Source organism: Procambarus clarkii, chromosome 43, assembly GCF_040958095.1.
Source record: "Procambarus clarkii isolate CNS0578487 chromosome 43, FALCON_Pclarkii_2.0, whole genome shotgun sequence".
NCBI classification, from domain to species: Eukaryota; Metazoa; Arthropoda; class Malacostraca; order Decapoda; family Cambaridae; genus Procambarus; species Procambarus clarkii.
In genome coordinates, this window is record NC_091192.1 from 16,265,184 (window position 1) to 16,282,208 (window position 17,025).

A 17,025-nucleotide genomic window follows, 5' to 3' on the forward strand; every position below is an offset into this window, starting at 1 on the left:
AAACCCCTGCGACGTGCACAATCACGGGGGCCTAGCAGAGGGCCGCCAAACACTACCAGTGGAACTATAGCCACACTGGGCAGATCCCCACCAGACAATTGAAAATAAAAACAAAAGAAAACCCCCGCAAAAGTACACCATCTCCAGAGGCAACAGGAACCGGCCGCCGCTTAGGTGGCAGGCTGTGCAACACCTTGACACCCTAACCAGCACAATACCAATCCCTACCCAGGGCCAAACAAGGGCCCCCAGCCTCAGCTGGCCCCAAGGGCGAGACAAATACCGAGCAGCAAGAACCTCTACGGGAATGGTTCCCGAACGCCCCAGGGAAGATAACCCTGTTACGCAAGGGGCAGTACTTACAGGGCACTTAGGGAAGTAAGCCACTAAGCGCATGCAGCCCGGCACTGATGAGGTACTCCTGGCCACCGCACAACACAACACACGGCAGTGAACGCCACACAAGGCCATCACTACCTAGGAAACCGAGGCCAGAGAAGGGTCTATCTCGGTTGACACTAGCTTGTAAACTGAAGCTTGGCAGCCGGCGCAGTAGGTCCGGGGCTCCCCCCTCCCCCTCTCGGGGCGGTGAGGGCTGCGCGGACGATCGGTGCGGCAGTAAAGTGTGATGTTTGCTTGTTTGCTTGTTTCCTTGGGATTGTAGGGACTTTCTACCTCTCTGTTCGTTTTTTTGTTTTAGTTTTTTACCATGTGGGGTTTGTTTTGTTTTTGCCTACCTTTCTGGGTGCCTAACCCCGGTCGATGGCAGATAAGGAAAACCCCAGCCACAGGGGGATTTTCCAGGGCCATTGCTCCCTGAAACCTCTCTGAAGGGGCCAGGTTCTTGTGCTGGTCCCTGGTAGGTCTGAACTCCTTTGCTAATGTCCCGGTCTAATATAACATACATTAGCCCGATAAGCTCCAGGGAGCCGTAGGGACTCCCCACAGAAAACATTGATCCAAGTGTGTGAAATAATCACATGTGAAGAATTAGAGAATGCTGAATGCATTTGTGGCTCAATATGCCTTCATCAGAGCAAGATAGAGTGAGACATTATCTTGGTACACAAGTGCTGAAGCTCAAACCCCACAAGCACAACTAGGTGAATACAATTAAGTGAGTACACACAAACCTAAATATTAAAATAAGCCAAAAAAAACTTGATTACCTCTTTAAGTCAGCTTCTAATTCTGCTCGCAAGTGGGGTTTAGACATTTGAAAGCCCATTGAGTCATAGCCTTCCACTAACCCCATACCAAGCTGTCCTGGTATGAACCGTGTATCTTGCAACCCTACGTACATGCGTGACTTAATGGTCTCTATGTGGTCTGCATGTGTTGCATCCGTTCCTGTGAAAAACAATAAAGTCCAGCATTGAATGTAATGAGATGCCTCTTTCTGGTGGCACCTTGGTAGCTCCCTGAAGCTAGCCGCCTGAATAGCTTCACAGAGCCACCGAGTGGCCACAATTCTTTTCAAGCAGCATGGTACAGAATCATAGATTTTCAAAAAACAGACACCCAAAATGCTATCAGACCCCTAGACCTGCCCAGTCGACCATAAACTAGGATCAGAATAAGGTTTACTCATAGAAGTGAGGGTAGTATAGGTATTAGATATCGACCTAAAACTGAACAAACACAATAGCTCGCTGCAGGGTAAGTAAGCCCAGTGGTGATTCACATGCTCAACACCAGGTGGTAGGTAGTCCAGGTCACCCGTGGGTCCAGCCACAAAACACCCTCACACACAACTCAAAACAATGGATATAAATTGGATTAGTTTATCCAGAAAAAAGACCTGAGTAAGTACTGCTTTGGAAACAGGGTTGTTGATTTATGAAACAAATTACTGGGTAGTATAATAGAAATGGAATCCCTAGATAGTTTCAAAGGTAAGCTATACATAACTATGAATGTGTTTGGGTGGACATAAATAGCAGCTACCTTGCATGGGTCAATAAGCTTTCTGCAATTTTTTTTACTGTACTCTTATGTGCCACCCAGAGATGCAGCCTAGTCCAACAGGTAAGAAAGGGGACCAGAGGGTGGAGTAGGGGAGATATTGAAGAGTGTCTAGAAGAGGGCATTTTTAACACTATTTTTTTAATGGCCCTCATTAGCTACTCGGTGCATAGTTGCAACAGTACCCAGAAAGGATATCAGCAATGAGATAAATCCCTCATTCTCAGCCTACCATGGTCGAACTGTAGCACCTAGAATTTTTTGTTTATATTGTCCAAACTTGCCAACATGTTGTCCACAAATTCATAATACAAAAATCATTGTCTGAATTTTGTCAACATTGTCATTTTTGGAAAGGATCGTTGAAACTATGCCAGTGCCCAATGGTTAAGGGACAGGCCTGAAGGTGGCATAAGAAGCACAGAACAAGCCAGATAACGTTAAATAGAATCTACTGTCATGAACTTTCCTTTAGGAGGAGAGTTCTCAAGAAGAACAACAAAGCATCAGAGATAGAATAATCCTACCGTTATGACACAAGGATATTTTTTTGGATACAATACAGTAAGTGATTGCTAGCAATTGTCAACCAACCTATGCCATGCTTCTCCATAAGAGCAATGAGATCTGCTTCTGTCAGAAGAGGCGGCGGTGAAGTTTCCCCATCAACCATCTCCAAGGATGTCGGGGTAAACACCTGGCCCTGCTCATACTGCGGCATCACCTTGTCACTCCAACGATCATATGGATATACATCTAGGTAGTTACGCTCCAGAATGATGAGACCATTTGCAGTAAACTGAGGAGATAAGATAGTGGAAGTATTGTACATGATTATCACTTGCCACCATACAACAGCAACACATTACCAAGTGACTTGTAAAACTGTTTTTAGAGGGTAATTACGAGTGTAATTACCTAAGTGTAGGTACAGGTTGAGAGTTATGTGTGGTTGCTCTCTTTCCCATAATCATTGTCATATGATACTCCAAAATTACTAATGGTTTTGCCATCCACCAACTTCCCACTTAAATTATTCTAACCATCTAGAAACTGTTCGCAAAAGAGAACTTGTCATATATTTTGTCAGCACTTTTGTTTCCTTGAGGCTATGAAGAGGTTCAAAATTGCTTAACAAGGTGCAGCGTAAGTCATATAAGATACAATGGGCTATGATGAAACAAAAATCAAGTGTGGAATATATACAGTACTTGAGATTGTGTAAATATCCACATAGGAAAAAATTAAATAAAACTTCCAAACGCTTCACCGCATTATCAAGATTATCCTTGATCATGTGGCGGGACATGAAAACTTTTGAAATTTTCATTTCATTTTCCCTGTGCGGATAATTACACATACCCGAATCACGTGTCTTTTGTGATTATTCTTGCATACTTGAGACTATACCGAAATGAGAAACACAAAAACCAAACTACTTTAATAAGAAATGAATACAAAAATAAAGTGGTGGCACAGTCTACCAATTTCTGAAAGAAAGACAAAGTATGTTCACACTAAAGCAGAGAATACGACGTTACAATATTGTGAGTGAAACAACATGTGAAATGAAATGAAAATGATAATATTTCACTCCATCATAGGTCAAGTAATTTTCCACAGTACAACTCTCCAGAATGATCAAGACACCTTGTATAATGTTGCTCTAAAATACTCACGGCTTCTCCTGCAATTTCAATATCAACAATAGTTTCAAGGCCTTGCGCATCTTTACTGAGGCATGCAAGGAAGTGTCTCACAATAAACTCGTACACCCTCTGTTCGTTGCCTTGCAGACCACTGGCATATTTGGTTGGATGAATGGGAGGATGTGCTTGGTCAGACTTCCTTCCCTGTCGTGGGTTAGGACCATCCTCCAGGACACGAGCAGCAAACCCTGCCCACATAATTCACTTATTATCTCAGGTTAAATCACATTAAAATTGTTACAACAATGCAAATACAGGCTGTAGTTTGATTTATTATTTACTACCAATACAAAAATGAAGGCTTTGAATGTAGATGACATGCACCTTTCAGAACATGCCACTTGATTTCACCTTAGGCACAGGAGCAACAAATGTACTTGCATAGAAGGGAGCATCTCTTCCACAATCTACTTATTTCTAATATAAAACCATTTGGTAACTCCTCTAGGCAACATCAAGCTCTTTCAATGACATAGCAAGGTGTACGATGAAATCACAAGAACGAGATGAATCTATAAATAAATATATGGCATGGGTTCAAGTACATCGTACGGTTTGAATATATACAGTATAGTCATCAAGGTACAGTACTGTACTGTACTGGTACTGCAGTCCCCTTTCTCATCCTTGATGAAGCATGGGCTTTTCAAATGGTTTTCCCACTTAGCTGCTACTGTCAAATTCCCAATTCAACTATTATTAATAACTTCCAGAAGGCTCACTTATTCAAACTGTACTGAGAATACCATCTCCGAATTATACTTAGCACCAAAGAAACCACCAAGTATTACTCTACTAAATAAACATAAACAATAAAGTAGCTATACAAGGGATATCAAATAAGCAAGTCTGGTATAGCATTCACCCACCTCCCCAGTTCTGATCTTCTGTCTGCATTTCAACCAGTGGCCGTAGCGGTAGTTCTTTCGGAAAAATGTTGGTTTCTGTCCGAGGGTAACTGATGTAACCTTGTGTGTACAGTTTTTCTGCAACTTTCATAGTTTCCTTTGCAGTGAGGCGTAGTTTACGTGAAGCCAATTTCTCAAGCTCCTGCAATTTTAATAAACAGCTTTAAGTGGGAAACTTCTTTTATAATTTCAAATACAATCTTTCATTTTCACTACTGCATCTATCATTCAAATTCACAGATTTGCAAGTGCAAAGATTTTCTATTATAACTCCTTCCTGTGTCAGGATCATAGAGTAGGATGAGGTAAGTGAGGTGTTGGCGAGGCACATGAAATTATATATTATTGTACAGTTGATATATATATATATATATTTATAAAGTATAGCAATAGGAAAAAAAAAGAGACACTGAATTTGCCTTCATTCAGTGTTGAGGTGTTTGATGGGAGCAGACACTAAACATTATCACTATTGTTTTCATATCCTTGATCATGTTTTTAGAATCCTTGGAAATTCATGAGGTGTTGCTCCTGGTTCTTGTGTGAGACATGAGTCATTGGTGTTATCAAAATAGGGGGCCACACTTAAGGGTTGTAAATTTGCTCTTCTAAGTTACATGAAGTTTCACCTTTTTAATATGCAGTCTAGTGAGGACTATGACAAGTTAAAGCACACAGACTGGCTGTAGCAAATGGTGTTTGTGCTTGTTCTACTTCTGGTGAGGATTGTTGATTGTTTCACTTCTGGTGAGGGGTGTTGATTGTTTCACTTCTGGTGAGGGGTGTTGATGGTTTCACTTGTGATGAAGGTTGTTGATTGTTTTACTTCTGTTGAGGGGTGTTGATTGTTTCACTTGTGATGAAGGTTGTTGATTGTTTCACTTGTGATGAAGGTTGTTGATTGTTTCACTTGTGATGAGGGGTGTTGATTGTTTCACTTGTGATGAAGGTTGTTGATTGTTTCACTTGTGATGAAGGTTGTTGATTGTTTCACTTGTGATGAGGGGTGTTGATGGTTTCACTTGTGATGAGGGGTGTTGATTGTTTCACTTGTGATGAGGGGTGTTGATTGTTTCACTTGTGATGAGGGGTGTTGATTGTTTCACTTGTGATGAGGGGTGTTGATGGTTTCACTTGTGTTGAGGGGTGTTGATTGTTTCACTTGTGATGAGGGGTGTTGATTGTTTCACTTGTGATGAGGGGTGTTGATGGTTTCACTTGTGATGAGGGGTGTTGATGGTTTCACTTGTGATGAGGGGTGTTGATGGTTTCACTTGTGATGAGGGGGTGTTGATGGTTTCACTTGTGATGAAGGTTGTTGATTGTTTCACTTGTGATGAGGGGTGTTGATGGTTTCACTTGTGATGAGGGGTGTTGATTGTTTCACTTGTGATGAGGGGTGTTGATGGTTTCACTTGTGATGAGGGGTGTTGATGGTTTCACTTGTGTTGAGGGGTGTTGATTGTTTCACTTGTGATGAGGGGTGTTGATTGTTTCACTTGTGATGAGGGGTGTTGATGGTTTCACTTGTGATGAGGGGTGTTGAAGGTTTCACTTGTGATGAGGGGTGTTGATGGTTTCACTTGTGATGAGGGGTGTTGATTGTTTCACTTGTGATGAGGGGTGTTGCTGATCTTATATACTCATTTTCTGCCATCCCAAATGAAGGATACAGAGAATTTATGGTTTAGGAAGGAATTCATGATGCATTGCTCCCCCACAATTCCAAGAAAATAAAAGCTCAGAAAAAGAGTCAATCACCAAACTCTTCAGCACGGGTGGGACACGAACAAGGGGACACAGGTGGAAACTTAGTACCCAGATGAGCCACAGAGACGTTAGAAAGAATTTTTTCAGTGTCAGAGTAGTTAATAAATGGAATGCACTAGGAAGTGATGTGGTGGAGGCTGACTCCATACACAGTTTCAAATGTAGATATGATAGAGCCCAGTAGGCTCAGGAATCTGTACACCAGTTGATTGACAGCTGAGAGGCGGGACCAAAGAGCCAAAGCTCAACCCCCGCAAGCACAATTAGGTGAGTACAACTTGTTTCACCCTTTTATAATGATTAGAGTAAAGTTGAATGAGGTAATTTTTGTTGTGTGTTAGCTTGGAGAGAAAGAGACTCTTTATACTTCAGAAGTAAACTGTAGTGAAGATTAAACTTCAACAATTTTGTCCCTAAAATGATTTGGGCGTCAAAACGGCATGGTGATGACCTATCAATTTATCTATCAATCTTACAATTAACCCAATTCAGTGTAACTGAATGAGTCTGCTTCAAGAGATCCCATGATTAAGTTTGCAAGCACAACACAAATGGAGACTTCTCTGCCAAAACATAATCCTCACGTCTCTCACCTTCACCTCAACCCCATTTAGCCCCAATAAATGCAGTTTAGTTTTACTCTATATTAATGCTAGTGTTTTGTGCTCTTCACACTCAACTACCCCTGTGAACAGATTAAAAAACCAGCATTGAATGTAATGAAATGCTATTTTCTGGGCGAGCCCCAGAGCTGTTGGGTTAATATGCAATACATTAGACCAGGGCATTAGTCAATAGAGTTCAGCCTACTGGAGACCACGAGCCAGAACCTGGCCCCATCAGAGAGAGACAGGGAGCAATGCCCCCTGGAAACCTCCCCCACCCTGTGGTTGGGAGTTTGTTGCCACAGCCGCAGCAATGCCTCCAGAGGAAGAGACATGGAAACGGTCTAAGAGTCTCAAATAAGACCCAGCCAGGTCTGAATCTGGGACGGAACCAGATGGGACTTCTGCCAGTTCACCAGGAACCTGAACCTGGCGTGCTAGGAAAAACCACACCTCTGGCGAGCAGACAAGCAGACCAGCTGGGAGCCCACACCAGCCAGTCGTCGAGGTAGGCCAGAACATGAACCCCTAGCAGACTCAGACCGGTCACCACGACCCAGGTAAGACGTGTGAATACACGAGGTACCAGATTCAAGCCAAAAGAAAGGCAACAAAATTGATAAGACTGATGCCCTACCACGAAACCTAACCAGTCCCTGAACCCCAGATGAATGGAAACGTGCCAATATGCATCCCCGAGGTTTAGGGACACCATCCAGGTACCCGGCTTCAACAGAAGCCGGACCTGAGACAGAGTGGTCATCTGAAAGGAGGGGCAAAGACTCCAGGGGATGCGATGGGACAAATCCAGACTGAACCGCAAATCGACACAGTCCCATTTTGGCACTGGAAACAGCCAGGAAACCCAACTAAGGGACAGGGGTCGTTTTGACCACAGGACCAGACATGTGCAAACAGCATGAGCCTCCCCCCCATCGCTTCGTCAATGGGGCAAACCACAAAAGGGCTGATGCCCCATACGAGAAGCCCGCAGACGAGCAGAGCGGTCATCGTGCCGACCAGGCGACGCTGGCTCCGAAGGAAATGCCGGCTCAGAAGCTGACACCAATAGCCCACCTTGACCTACGGAACCCCAAGCTCTGGCACGACCTTTCCAAGAAGACCGAGAACGACCATCTTGGAGAACCAACATGTCCAACATAGGACGACAACTAGACGAAGCCGCATGCAGAAACTGCGTGACAGCAGTCTCTGCAAATAGCAACAGACAATACGATGACGAAAACTAAGAGCCAGGGCCCACACAAATTCCAAAGAGAGAGTGAGCACAGCCTGCTGCTGGCACGCGAGGCGAGAAGCAAAGAACAGAGACACCACCTCCTTGAGAATCGGTGTAAACAGCTTCAACAGTGCGGCCGACGCCCAAGCAGCCGAAGCCAGCGCCCCAGAAAAAGACCTGGCACTCAATGCCCCCACATCCTCCTCAAGCCAGTCCAAGCACAGCTCGAGATGGGAAAAGAAGCATAAGACTGAAGCCAAATGTCTACGGGCACGCAGAGCCGGTCGGCCGAGCGGACAGCATGCTAGATTTGTGATCCTGTGGTCCCGGGTTCGATCCCAGGCGTCGGCGAGAAACAATGGGCAGAGTTTCTTTCACCCTATGCCCCTGTTACCTAGCAGTAAAATAGGTACCTGGGTGTTAGTCAGCTGTCACGGGCTGCTTCCTGGGGGTGGAGGCCTGGTCAAGGACCGGGCCGCGGGGACACTAAAGCCCCGAAATCATCTCAAGATAACGCAAGTCCTCAGCAACCAAAGACACCTGAAAGGAAGGGAACCTGCACGTGCGGATGCACAAGGGTCCACAAGATCCCCCAAATCAGGACCCCAGGGCAGAGCAGTCCTCCATACCCTCCACCCCTGAAGAAAAGGCAGAAAAGAAAGGGGCCTGTTGGAGGGGCCTGACAGCTGAGTGAACAGTGCTCGGAATTCGTAGTCCTGAGGTTCTGAGTACGATCCTAGATGGAGGTAGAAACAAATGTGGTTTCTTGCACCCTGATGCCCCCTGTTCATCTGGCAGTAAATAGATACCTGGGAGTTAGACAGCTGCTATGGGCTGCTTCCAGGGGATGTGTAACAAAAAAAGAGGCCTGGTCGAGGATCGGGCTGCGAGGCCGCTAAGCCCCGACATCATCTCAAGATGACCTCATGATAACCTAGAAGCCTCAGCAGGAGGAACCGGTTCGAATGCCTCCGTCCCCAATCTGAACGGGGCACCCCCCCAAACTGCCCGAGTCTCGCCGCCAACTAAACCCCGCTCCGACTCCGAAACCCTAAGATGTTTGGGAAACAGAAGCAAGGCAGGACAAACAACAGGGGAAGGACCATGGAGCGCAGACTTAACTGAAGTCGAAGCGACTAATGCCTCCAGGTCCGGGTCCCTATAACCAAAGCAGGGCAGCCGCAGGGCATCCGGATGGGCAACCAACTTAGTATGTTGAAGCAACCTAAACCAAGGATGCAACGCAGATGCCACCAGTATCCGAATATCAATGTTATCAGAATGGGTAAACTGGAGAACATGTAGAGAACACGACTCGCAAGACTCAGTGTCAAAGGTGTCGTTGACCCAACAGGTAGCATGACGGAGGCAAAAGTAGTGACTGTCACCCGGAGACAAGGGCACACGGCAACCTTCAAACTCGCACGAGGGGAGCTGGAACTTGGAAAACGCATCCATAGGTCCACTGAGCCCCGACAGGGTTTTCCAGGGCCCGTAGGCCAACTACTACTTGAAGCCCGGAAGAGGTGTTGCTAACCGGTTAAGACCCAAAACTAACAAGGGGGAGATCAAAACACTGAAACCCATGCAACATGTACAATCAAGGGGGCCTAGTGAATGGCCACCAAAATATTAGAAGTGTTATTACAGCAACACCAGGCAGACCCCCACCAGGCAAACAAAACTAAAATAAAAGAAAAACCCTGCAAAAGTACGTCCCCAGAGGAAACAGTATCTAGCCGCTGCTTAGGTAAGCTGGCTGCGCAACACCTTGATGCCCCAACCAGCAACAATACCACTCCCTACCCAAGGCCAAACAAGGACCATGAAACCCCAGCTGGTCCCAAGGGCGAGTTCAGAAATGGTCCCCGAACGCACCAGGGAAGAGAACCCTGACACCCCAAGGGTAGTACTCACTGGGCACTTAGGGAAGATTGCCCTAGGCACATGCAGCCCCAGTACACTTAAGTACACCTGCCATCACACCACGAACAGCAGAGGACACCACTAAGACAAAACACTGTCAGGAAACCGAGGCCAGAGTTGATGACCGACCCCGGATCGCATTAGCCAAAGAACTGGAGTTGCTGGGTAGCCAGCACGAGGGGTTTTGGCCTCCATTCTCCACCTCCTGGGGAGGGGAGGGGGGGGGGGGGAGGCTGTGCAGATGAGCTGCACGGCAGCGAGGTGTGACGTTTGCTTGTTTCTTTGGGAATTGAGGGAGTTCTGCCTCTCTGTTCGGTTTTCATTTACAATTTTCTTACTATGTGGGGTCAGTTTTGTTATGCCTATCTTTCTGGGTGCCTAACCCTGGTCGATGGCAGATAAGGAAAACCCCCAACCACAGGGGAATTTTCCAGGGGCCATTGCTCCCTGTGCCTCTCTGTGGGGGCCAGGTTCTGGCTCGTGGTCCCCAGTAGGCTGAACCCCATTGACTAAAGTTCTGGTCTAGTGTATTGCATATTAGCCCAATAGCTCCAGGAAGCAGGAGGGGCTCCCCACAGAAAAATTAAGCATTTAATGCAATGATATGCATCTTTCTGGATTAGATATGTTGGTTCCATATCTCATCCAGAAATGAGATATGAATTACTGTGGGAGAGACCAGATGCAGGGGTGAACTATATCCATAAGGGAAGGAAGAGGAGGCATGGACTTAGTCTGGGTAGTTGCCAACATTTCCAACTCTGGCTTATTAAATACCATGGGGCATTAAATAGTCTGGGGGCATTTAGATGATTAATATGCCATAAACACCTAAATCAAGCAAAAATAACTTTTGCAAAGTGGCATATGTATTAAAAGTTTCCAGATTTGAAAGTGAATCAGTAAGAGCAGAGATACAGTGAGCACACACCTCACAGGACTCAGGGTTGTAGGTGTCACTGAGCCAGCAGGCAGGATAGCAGAGGCAGAAAGAATGATCATTATCATATAACAAAGATGATGAACATTCTTCAAGCTCGCAATTGGTGAGTGTGGGCTCGATGGGCTGATCCATAATGGGCCACCCCACAGACCCACAAGGGGATTACTAAGGCTTGAAGGCCGCTAACCAAGCCGAAACCCAAGGCACCAGAGCCACTCACCAGAAGAATAGTTACCAAATTCAGACAGACAGGCACCAGAACCCCAGCGCACCTCAGCACAACCATAAGAATCCCCGCAGCAGAGGAATCAAAGATTTGTGAATAGCTCAAGGTGAGGCTCTTCACCCTGGTAGCGTGGCCTTCCAGGGGAGAACTACTCAATACACCAGAGAAGATAACTGACTGTGCAAGGGCAGTACTAATGGGCACCCAAGAAAGAAAACCTCAAGCAGCTCAAAAAGCAACAAGAGCCAAGCCAACACAAACCAAACAGAAAAGACACACATGAAGCTAACACCAAAATATGGAACACAACAACAAGAAATAAATGGCCTCCACAGGATGAACAAAATCCAAGGATAGCCAGCAGTTAGCTTGAAGTAGTGGGGCTTGCTCACGACCGCTGGACCGGAGCATTACTGTTACAACCGTCCACCATAACATTAACAACAGAACTGGTTGGTCAGAGGATAGCTGCGGGCTGGGGCCAGGCTGCCTAGTGGAGGTAATCAGTACTAACGTGTTTTGTACTAATTTGAATGAATCCCTTGTTCTGTGTGAATTGTTTGTGGAGTTAGTTGGCTGTTTCGAGGCTCTTTTTCTGTGAACCCTCCAACTGTCTGGAAAGCTTTGCTGCCTTTCTGGATGCTTTCCCAGTGGGGTGGAAAATTATCACTTGCTCCCTGCGCCTCTCTGATGGGGACAGGTTTTAGCTCAGGTCCTCAGTAGGCCAAACACCACTTCCACAATTTATTTAGAAAGTATGAAGCAATCCCAGCACTTCAGGAATTCACTGTGGGGGGCTCCCTCAGAAAGACAAGATGCATTTGGAAAATAATAATAATAATAAGGCAGAGGAAAATAAGGCATTTGCCTTATTTTCCTCAATTTTAATTTTTTTCTTTCAAGCAGTAACTTGTTTTGTTTTGCCTCACCTTTCTGGTTGATTTGTGATCCTCAAGCTCCCCCCTCACCTAATACAGTCAAATTCCAGTCCTGGCTCCCAGTAGATCAGAGTTGGTCTCAGAGAGTCCTTGGTTAAGTCTTAGGCTTAATGACATCTACATGTAGGCACTGGCACTGACAAGCTACTGAGGGCCTTAACTAACAAAAAATGTAAAAACTTTATCCCCTGTTGCTACAACTGAAATCATGACTCACCACTGTGTCAAGGGGTAGGGGCCGCCACTTGCTCTTGTTCTTGGTAACTATTTTTGTGACCAATGCTTGTGGCTCATCTTGACACGCCTCAAACAATACCTCGCACATTGTACGATCAAACAGTCGTACACGTCTCCAGCTAAACTCAATGACTCCATCTTCTCCAGCATGTGTCACTGTAAATACCAAAACATAACTTATGGCCTCAAATATAGCAAAGTCTCCCAAGATGTGTCCTTTCTGTGTCTCCAGAGATGTGTCACTTGCACAAGTCTCCAGAGATGTGTCACTTGCACAAGTCTCCAGAGATGTGTCACTTGCACAAGTCTCCAGAGATGTGTCACTTGCACAAGTCTCCAGAGATGTGTCACTTGCACAAGTCTCCAGAGATGTGTCACTTGCACAAGTCTCCAGAGATGTGTCACTTGCACAAGTCTCCAGAGATGTGTCACTTGCACAAGTCTCCAGAGATGTGTCACTTGCACAAGTCTCCAGAGATGTGTCACTTGCATAAGTCTCCAGAGATGTGTCACTTGCACAAGTCTCCAGAGATGTGTCACTTGCACAAGTCTCCAGAGATGTGTCACTTGCACAAGTCTACAGAGATGTGTCACTTGCACAAGTCTACAGAGATGTGTCACTTGCACAAGTCTCCAGAGATGTGTCACTTGCACAAGTCTCCAGAGATGTGTCACTTGCACAAGTCTACAGAGATGTGTCACTTGCACAAGTCTCCAGAGATGTGTCACTTGCATAAGTCTCCAGAGATGTGTCACTTGCACAAGTCTCCAAGATGTGTCACTTGCACAAGTCTTCTCAGGTGTGCCTCAGAAAACTTGTGCAAGAAGACTTACTGATCTACGCCCACGTCATATAAATTGTAAATCCACACTTCCTTGGAAGTTCCGCGGAAGTGTGGATAACAATTTATATGATGTGGATCATATAAATGATCTGAGCTTCAGTAATAGTCAAGGAAAGTTGATAATCCTGCTGCTTCTGGAAACTTTCCTTATTATGACTACTCAATAGCTTGGTTGATAAAGCTTCAGCCTCACACATGTGGGGTCCTCAGTTCTAGTCTCCTAGAGCCCCTATGAATGGAATGTTTATTTCCACGGAAGTGTGGATGACAATTTAAGATGAATTTAGTTTTACTCATTTTGCTTAAGTTCTTTAAATACCTCTGAACCTCTGAAAAAAAAAGAACCTCTGCTCAAAAATATGGGGAATAAAGAAATATCAACCTTATGAGTTTTGGGTAAACCGCAGAAATACAGTAAGCTTAGGTTATTAACATTAAACTTTCCCAGGAGCTAAATCACTTCTTTGTTAAAAAAAACTAAATACTCCATACACATCTCCATGTGTAGATATGCTAGAGCCCAGTTCCCTGGTGTACGAGTAACCTGTACACCAGGCTAGACAGTGAGGTGTGTTCCTAAACGAGGGAGAGTAAGGGCAGTTTGCATGAGCCACGTCCCCAGTGGATAGAGCCGAGGAGAAGAGGTCCAGAAATAAGACAAAAACGTCTTGCTTATATTAACACTGTCGCACTCTCATAACACTTAAAGCGTCACCAATTTTTCTCTTGAGTCCGAGCGTTAGACTCATGCACGACTCCAACAATAAAATATTTGTATAAAATTCATTTTTTATCCGATCGACTTTGGGATAGTTTCAAAATGAGCGCCTTTAAATTGCACATAATTTGATACCAAAATGAAAGATGTAACACGAAACTTGATATCAGAACACTTGAAAAATTATAAATACGTTTTTGGTTAAAATGTTAAAATATTTGTTAAAATTCTATTTATTGTGCTATTATTATGGGACTAGTTTTAAAATGTGCGCTTTTACATTGTAAATAATTTGATACCAAAATAGAAGATGTAACACAAAAATTTATCTCAGAACACTGGAAAGATATAAATAATTTTGTGATGATGAGCATACAAAATTAAAATATATGTTAAAATTCTATTTATTGTGCTATTATTATGGGACTAGTTTTAAAAAATGCGCCTTTACATTGCCAACAATTTGATACCAAAATGAAAGATGTAACATAAAAATTGATGTTATCAAACTGAACGAGTATACACATTAGGCTGCGGTGTGCAAATTGGTGCTCGTTCACAAGTACGTTTAGGCTTTGCTGCGGGGAGTCACGCCAGGCTTTTGGACATTATATGCATATAAACATGTAGGGAATTCTATTGCAAACACAACGATACTAAAACGAACGACGAAACACGAGAACTAAGGTGAGAAAACTGAAACGAGTATACACATTTTGGTGTCGCCTCGAGCTCGCCCGTACCACCGGGGGCATGACCTCTTAAATTTGTGGCGCATATGCCAGGAGAGCGAAATTGTTAAGGGAATAACAAACGTGGGATTACTGGACTGTTTTATGCAAAAGCTTGACATATACATGAGTGATTACAAAAGTGTTTTTATGTAAATAAGAGCTACCTTTGCCTGGGTCAATAGGCCTTTTGCAGTTTCCTTTATTACAGTACTATTATGTTTTCCAAAATACAAGGATTAATTTGCAGGACTCGGAGGTATCACCGGAGGATGACGAAACTCACAAATAAAACATGGAAGCAATAGATGACCAGTACTTTGAAACAACCTTTAGTAGATGATATAATATATTCTTTCACTTCTTAAAAGTATGGTGACTTTTTCACATCTACAGTGATGTTTCAAGACTTGAAAGGTTTATAACCAATCATATTCAAAGATACTTTAAAGAACTAAAAATTTGTCTCTACTGTTCCTTCTCCACGTAACCCCAAGCTCTCAGTATCTCATGCCACAAACCTAAACTTTCATCTCCTCTCTCAAGTAATATCGTCACACACACACCTAGACATCATATCAAGATGGCTCATGGAGGAACACCTGGCCACTTGCTCAGTACCCTTATTTACAATTAAGTAACAAGCATGTAACATAGCCTTGATAAAATATTGAAACAGTAGGATAGGACTGAATCCATTATGTGGTGGTTGAATCCTATCATACGGCTTCAATATTTTCTTAGTACCCTTACACTCTACCAGTAAAATATGGCTGCATTTCATATACAATCTAATGTTATTTAATTGTGTAATGTGTAACTATACAATGTTGTGATGTATGTAGTTTACAGAACAGTATTTAGTAAAGTTGCACTCTGATGTACAGTATTTTCAAACAAAGAATATTAGGTGAGGGCTGGTGAGTAAGCCCAAATATCCAAATAAATCATTTTTTTTTTGTTCAACTGCAATCAGTTTCAAATTGCACACCTTAAAGAAATAATAACACACTTATATGTATCTTTACAACACAACTCACAACAAAGTTATCTTAAAAAATATATTAAGCAAATTTTTTTAAAACTTTATACCTTTTATTTTCCAAAATTGCTCAGGAATAAACTGCTGAATGGCCTTGTAACGCTCCACTACAAAACCTAAAGTGGGGAACTGACAAGAACCGTAGCTAATGAGCGTCTCGGCCAATGCCTGCGGAAACACCTTCTGGAGCCGTAGTGTCTGAAATCTTGTGAAAGCTGCACCTGTAAAGAGTAAGACAAATAGGAATACAGTACTCCTGTTAAAGTTCATATTCTTAATAAATATAAATCAGGATATCTGTCTGTTTATTTATCTGTGCAAGATTCGAGGCCAGACACATGGGTTAGCCTCACCAAACTTTGCAGTGTGACTGTTGTTTTGGAGGAGGAATATCACAGCTATCAAGAAATGTTTTTTTCAATAGATTCAGCTATCTAACTGCCAATTTTTAAGTTACCATAATAAAATACTTTTTTGTATATTTTGGCCTTCATATTTACTGTTGGGATTTAACATCCTTATGGAAATAGCCTCATTCAGTAACATACCCAGAATTTTCCCACATTATTATGAGCTTAACATTCTCAAAAGAGCACCCGAGACATTGTCAAGGAGAAGAGGAGTATGCAAAGAGCCAGGAACACCTGTGTCTTCCCTCTCTGTATGACACACACCTGTGTCTTCCCTCTCTGTACTACACACCTGTCTTCCCTCTCTGTACTACACACCTGTGTCTTCCCTGTCTGTACTACACACCTGTGTCTTCCCTGTCTGTACTACACACCTGTGTCTTCCCTCTCTGTACTACACACCTGTGTCTTCCCTCTCTGTACTACATACCTGTGTCTCCCCTCTCTGTACTACACACCTGTGTCTTCCCTCTCTGTATTACACACCTGTGTCTTCCCTCTCTGTACTACACACCTGTGTCTTCCCTGTCTGTACTACACACCTGTGTCTTCCCTCTCTGTACTACACACCTGTCTTCCCTCTCTGTACTACACACCTGTGTCTCCCCTCTCTGTACTACACACCTGTGTCTTCCCTCTCTGTACTACACACCTGTGTCTCCCATCTCTGTACTACACACCTGTGTCTCCCCTCTCTGTACTACACACCTGTGTCTCCCCTCTCTGTACTACACACCTGTATCTTCCCTCTCTGTACTACACACCTGTGTCTCCCCCCTCTGTACTACACACCTGTGTCTTCCCTCTCTGTA

The 17,025-nt window shown here is 44.0% G+C and overlaps 1 protein-coding gene across 1 annotated transcript in view; it reads right to left on the reverse strand.

Moving 5' to 3' along the window:
- The window catches only part of Top3alpha (topoisomerase 3-alpha), a 134,849-nt gene that overhangs the window by 58,637 nt on the left and 59,187 nt on the right, over window positions 1-17,025 (reverse strand). Inside the window, exons 6-11 of the mRNA XM_069300071.1 lie at window positions 15,854-16,024; window positions 12,448-12,623; window positions 4,544-4,724; window positions 3,645-3,862; window positions 2,560-2,764; window positions 1,170-1,350 (exon numbers count right to left, since the gene is read on the reverse strand). Coding sequence (XP_069156172.1) covers window positions 1,170-1,350; window positions 2,560-2,764; window positions 3,645-3,862; window positions 4,544-4,724; window positions 12,448-12,623; window positions 15,854-16,024 — 1,132 coding nt within the window. The remainder of the gene's footprint in view (window positions 1-1,169; window positions 1,351-2,559; window positions 2,765-3,644; window positions 3,863-4,543; window positions 4,725-12,447; window positions 12,624-15,853; window positions 16,025-17,025) is intronic.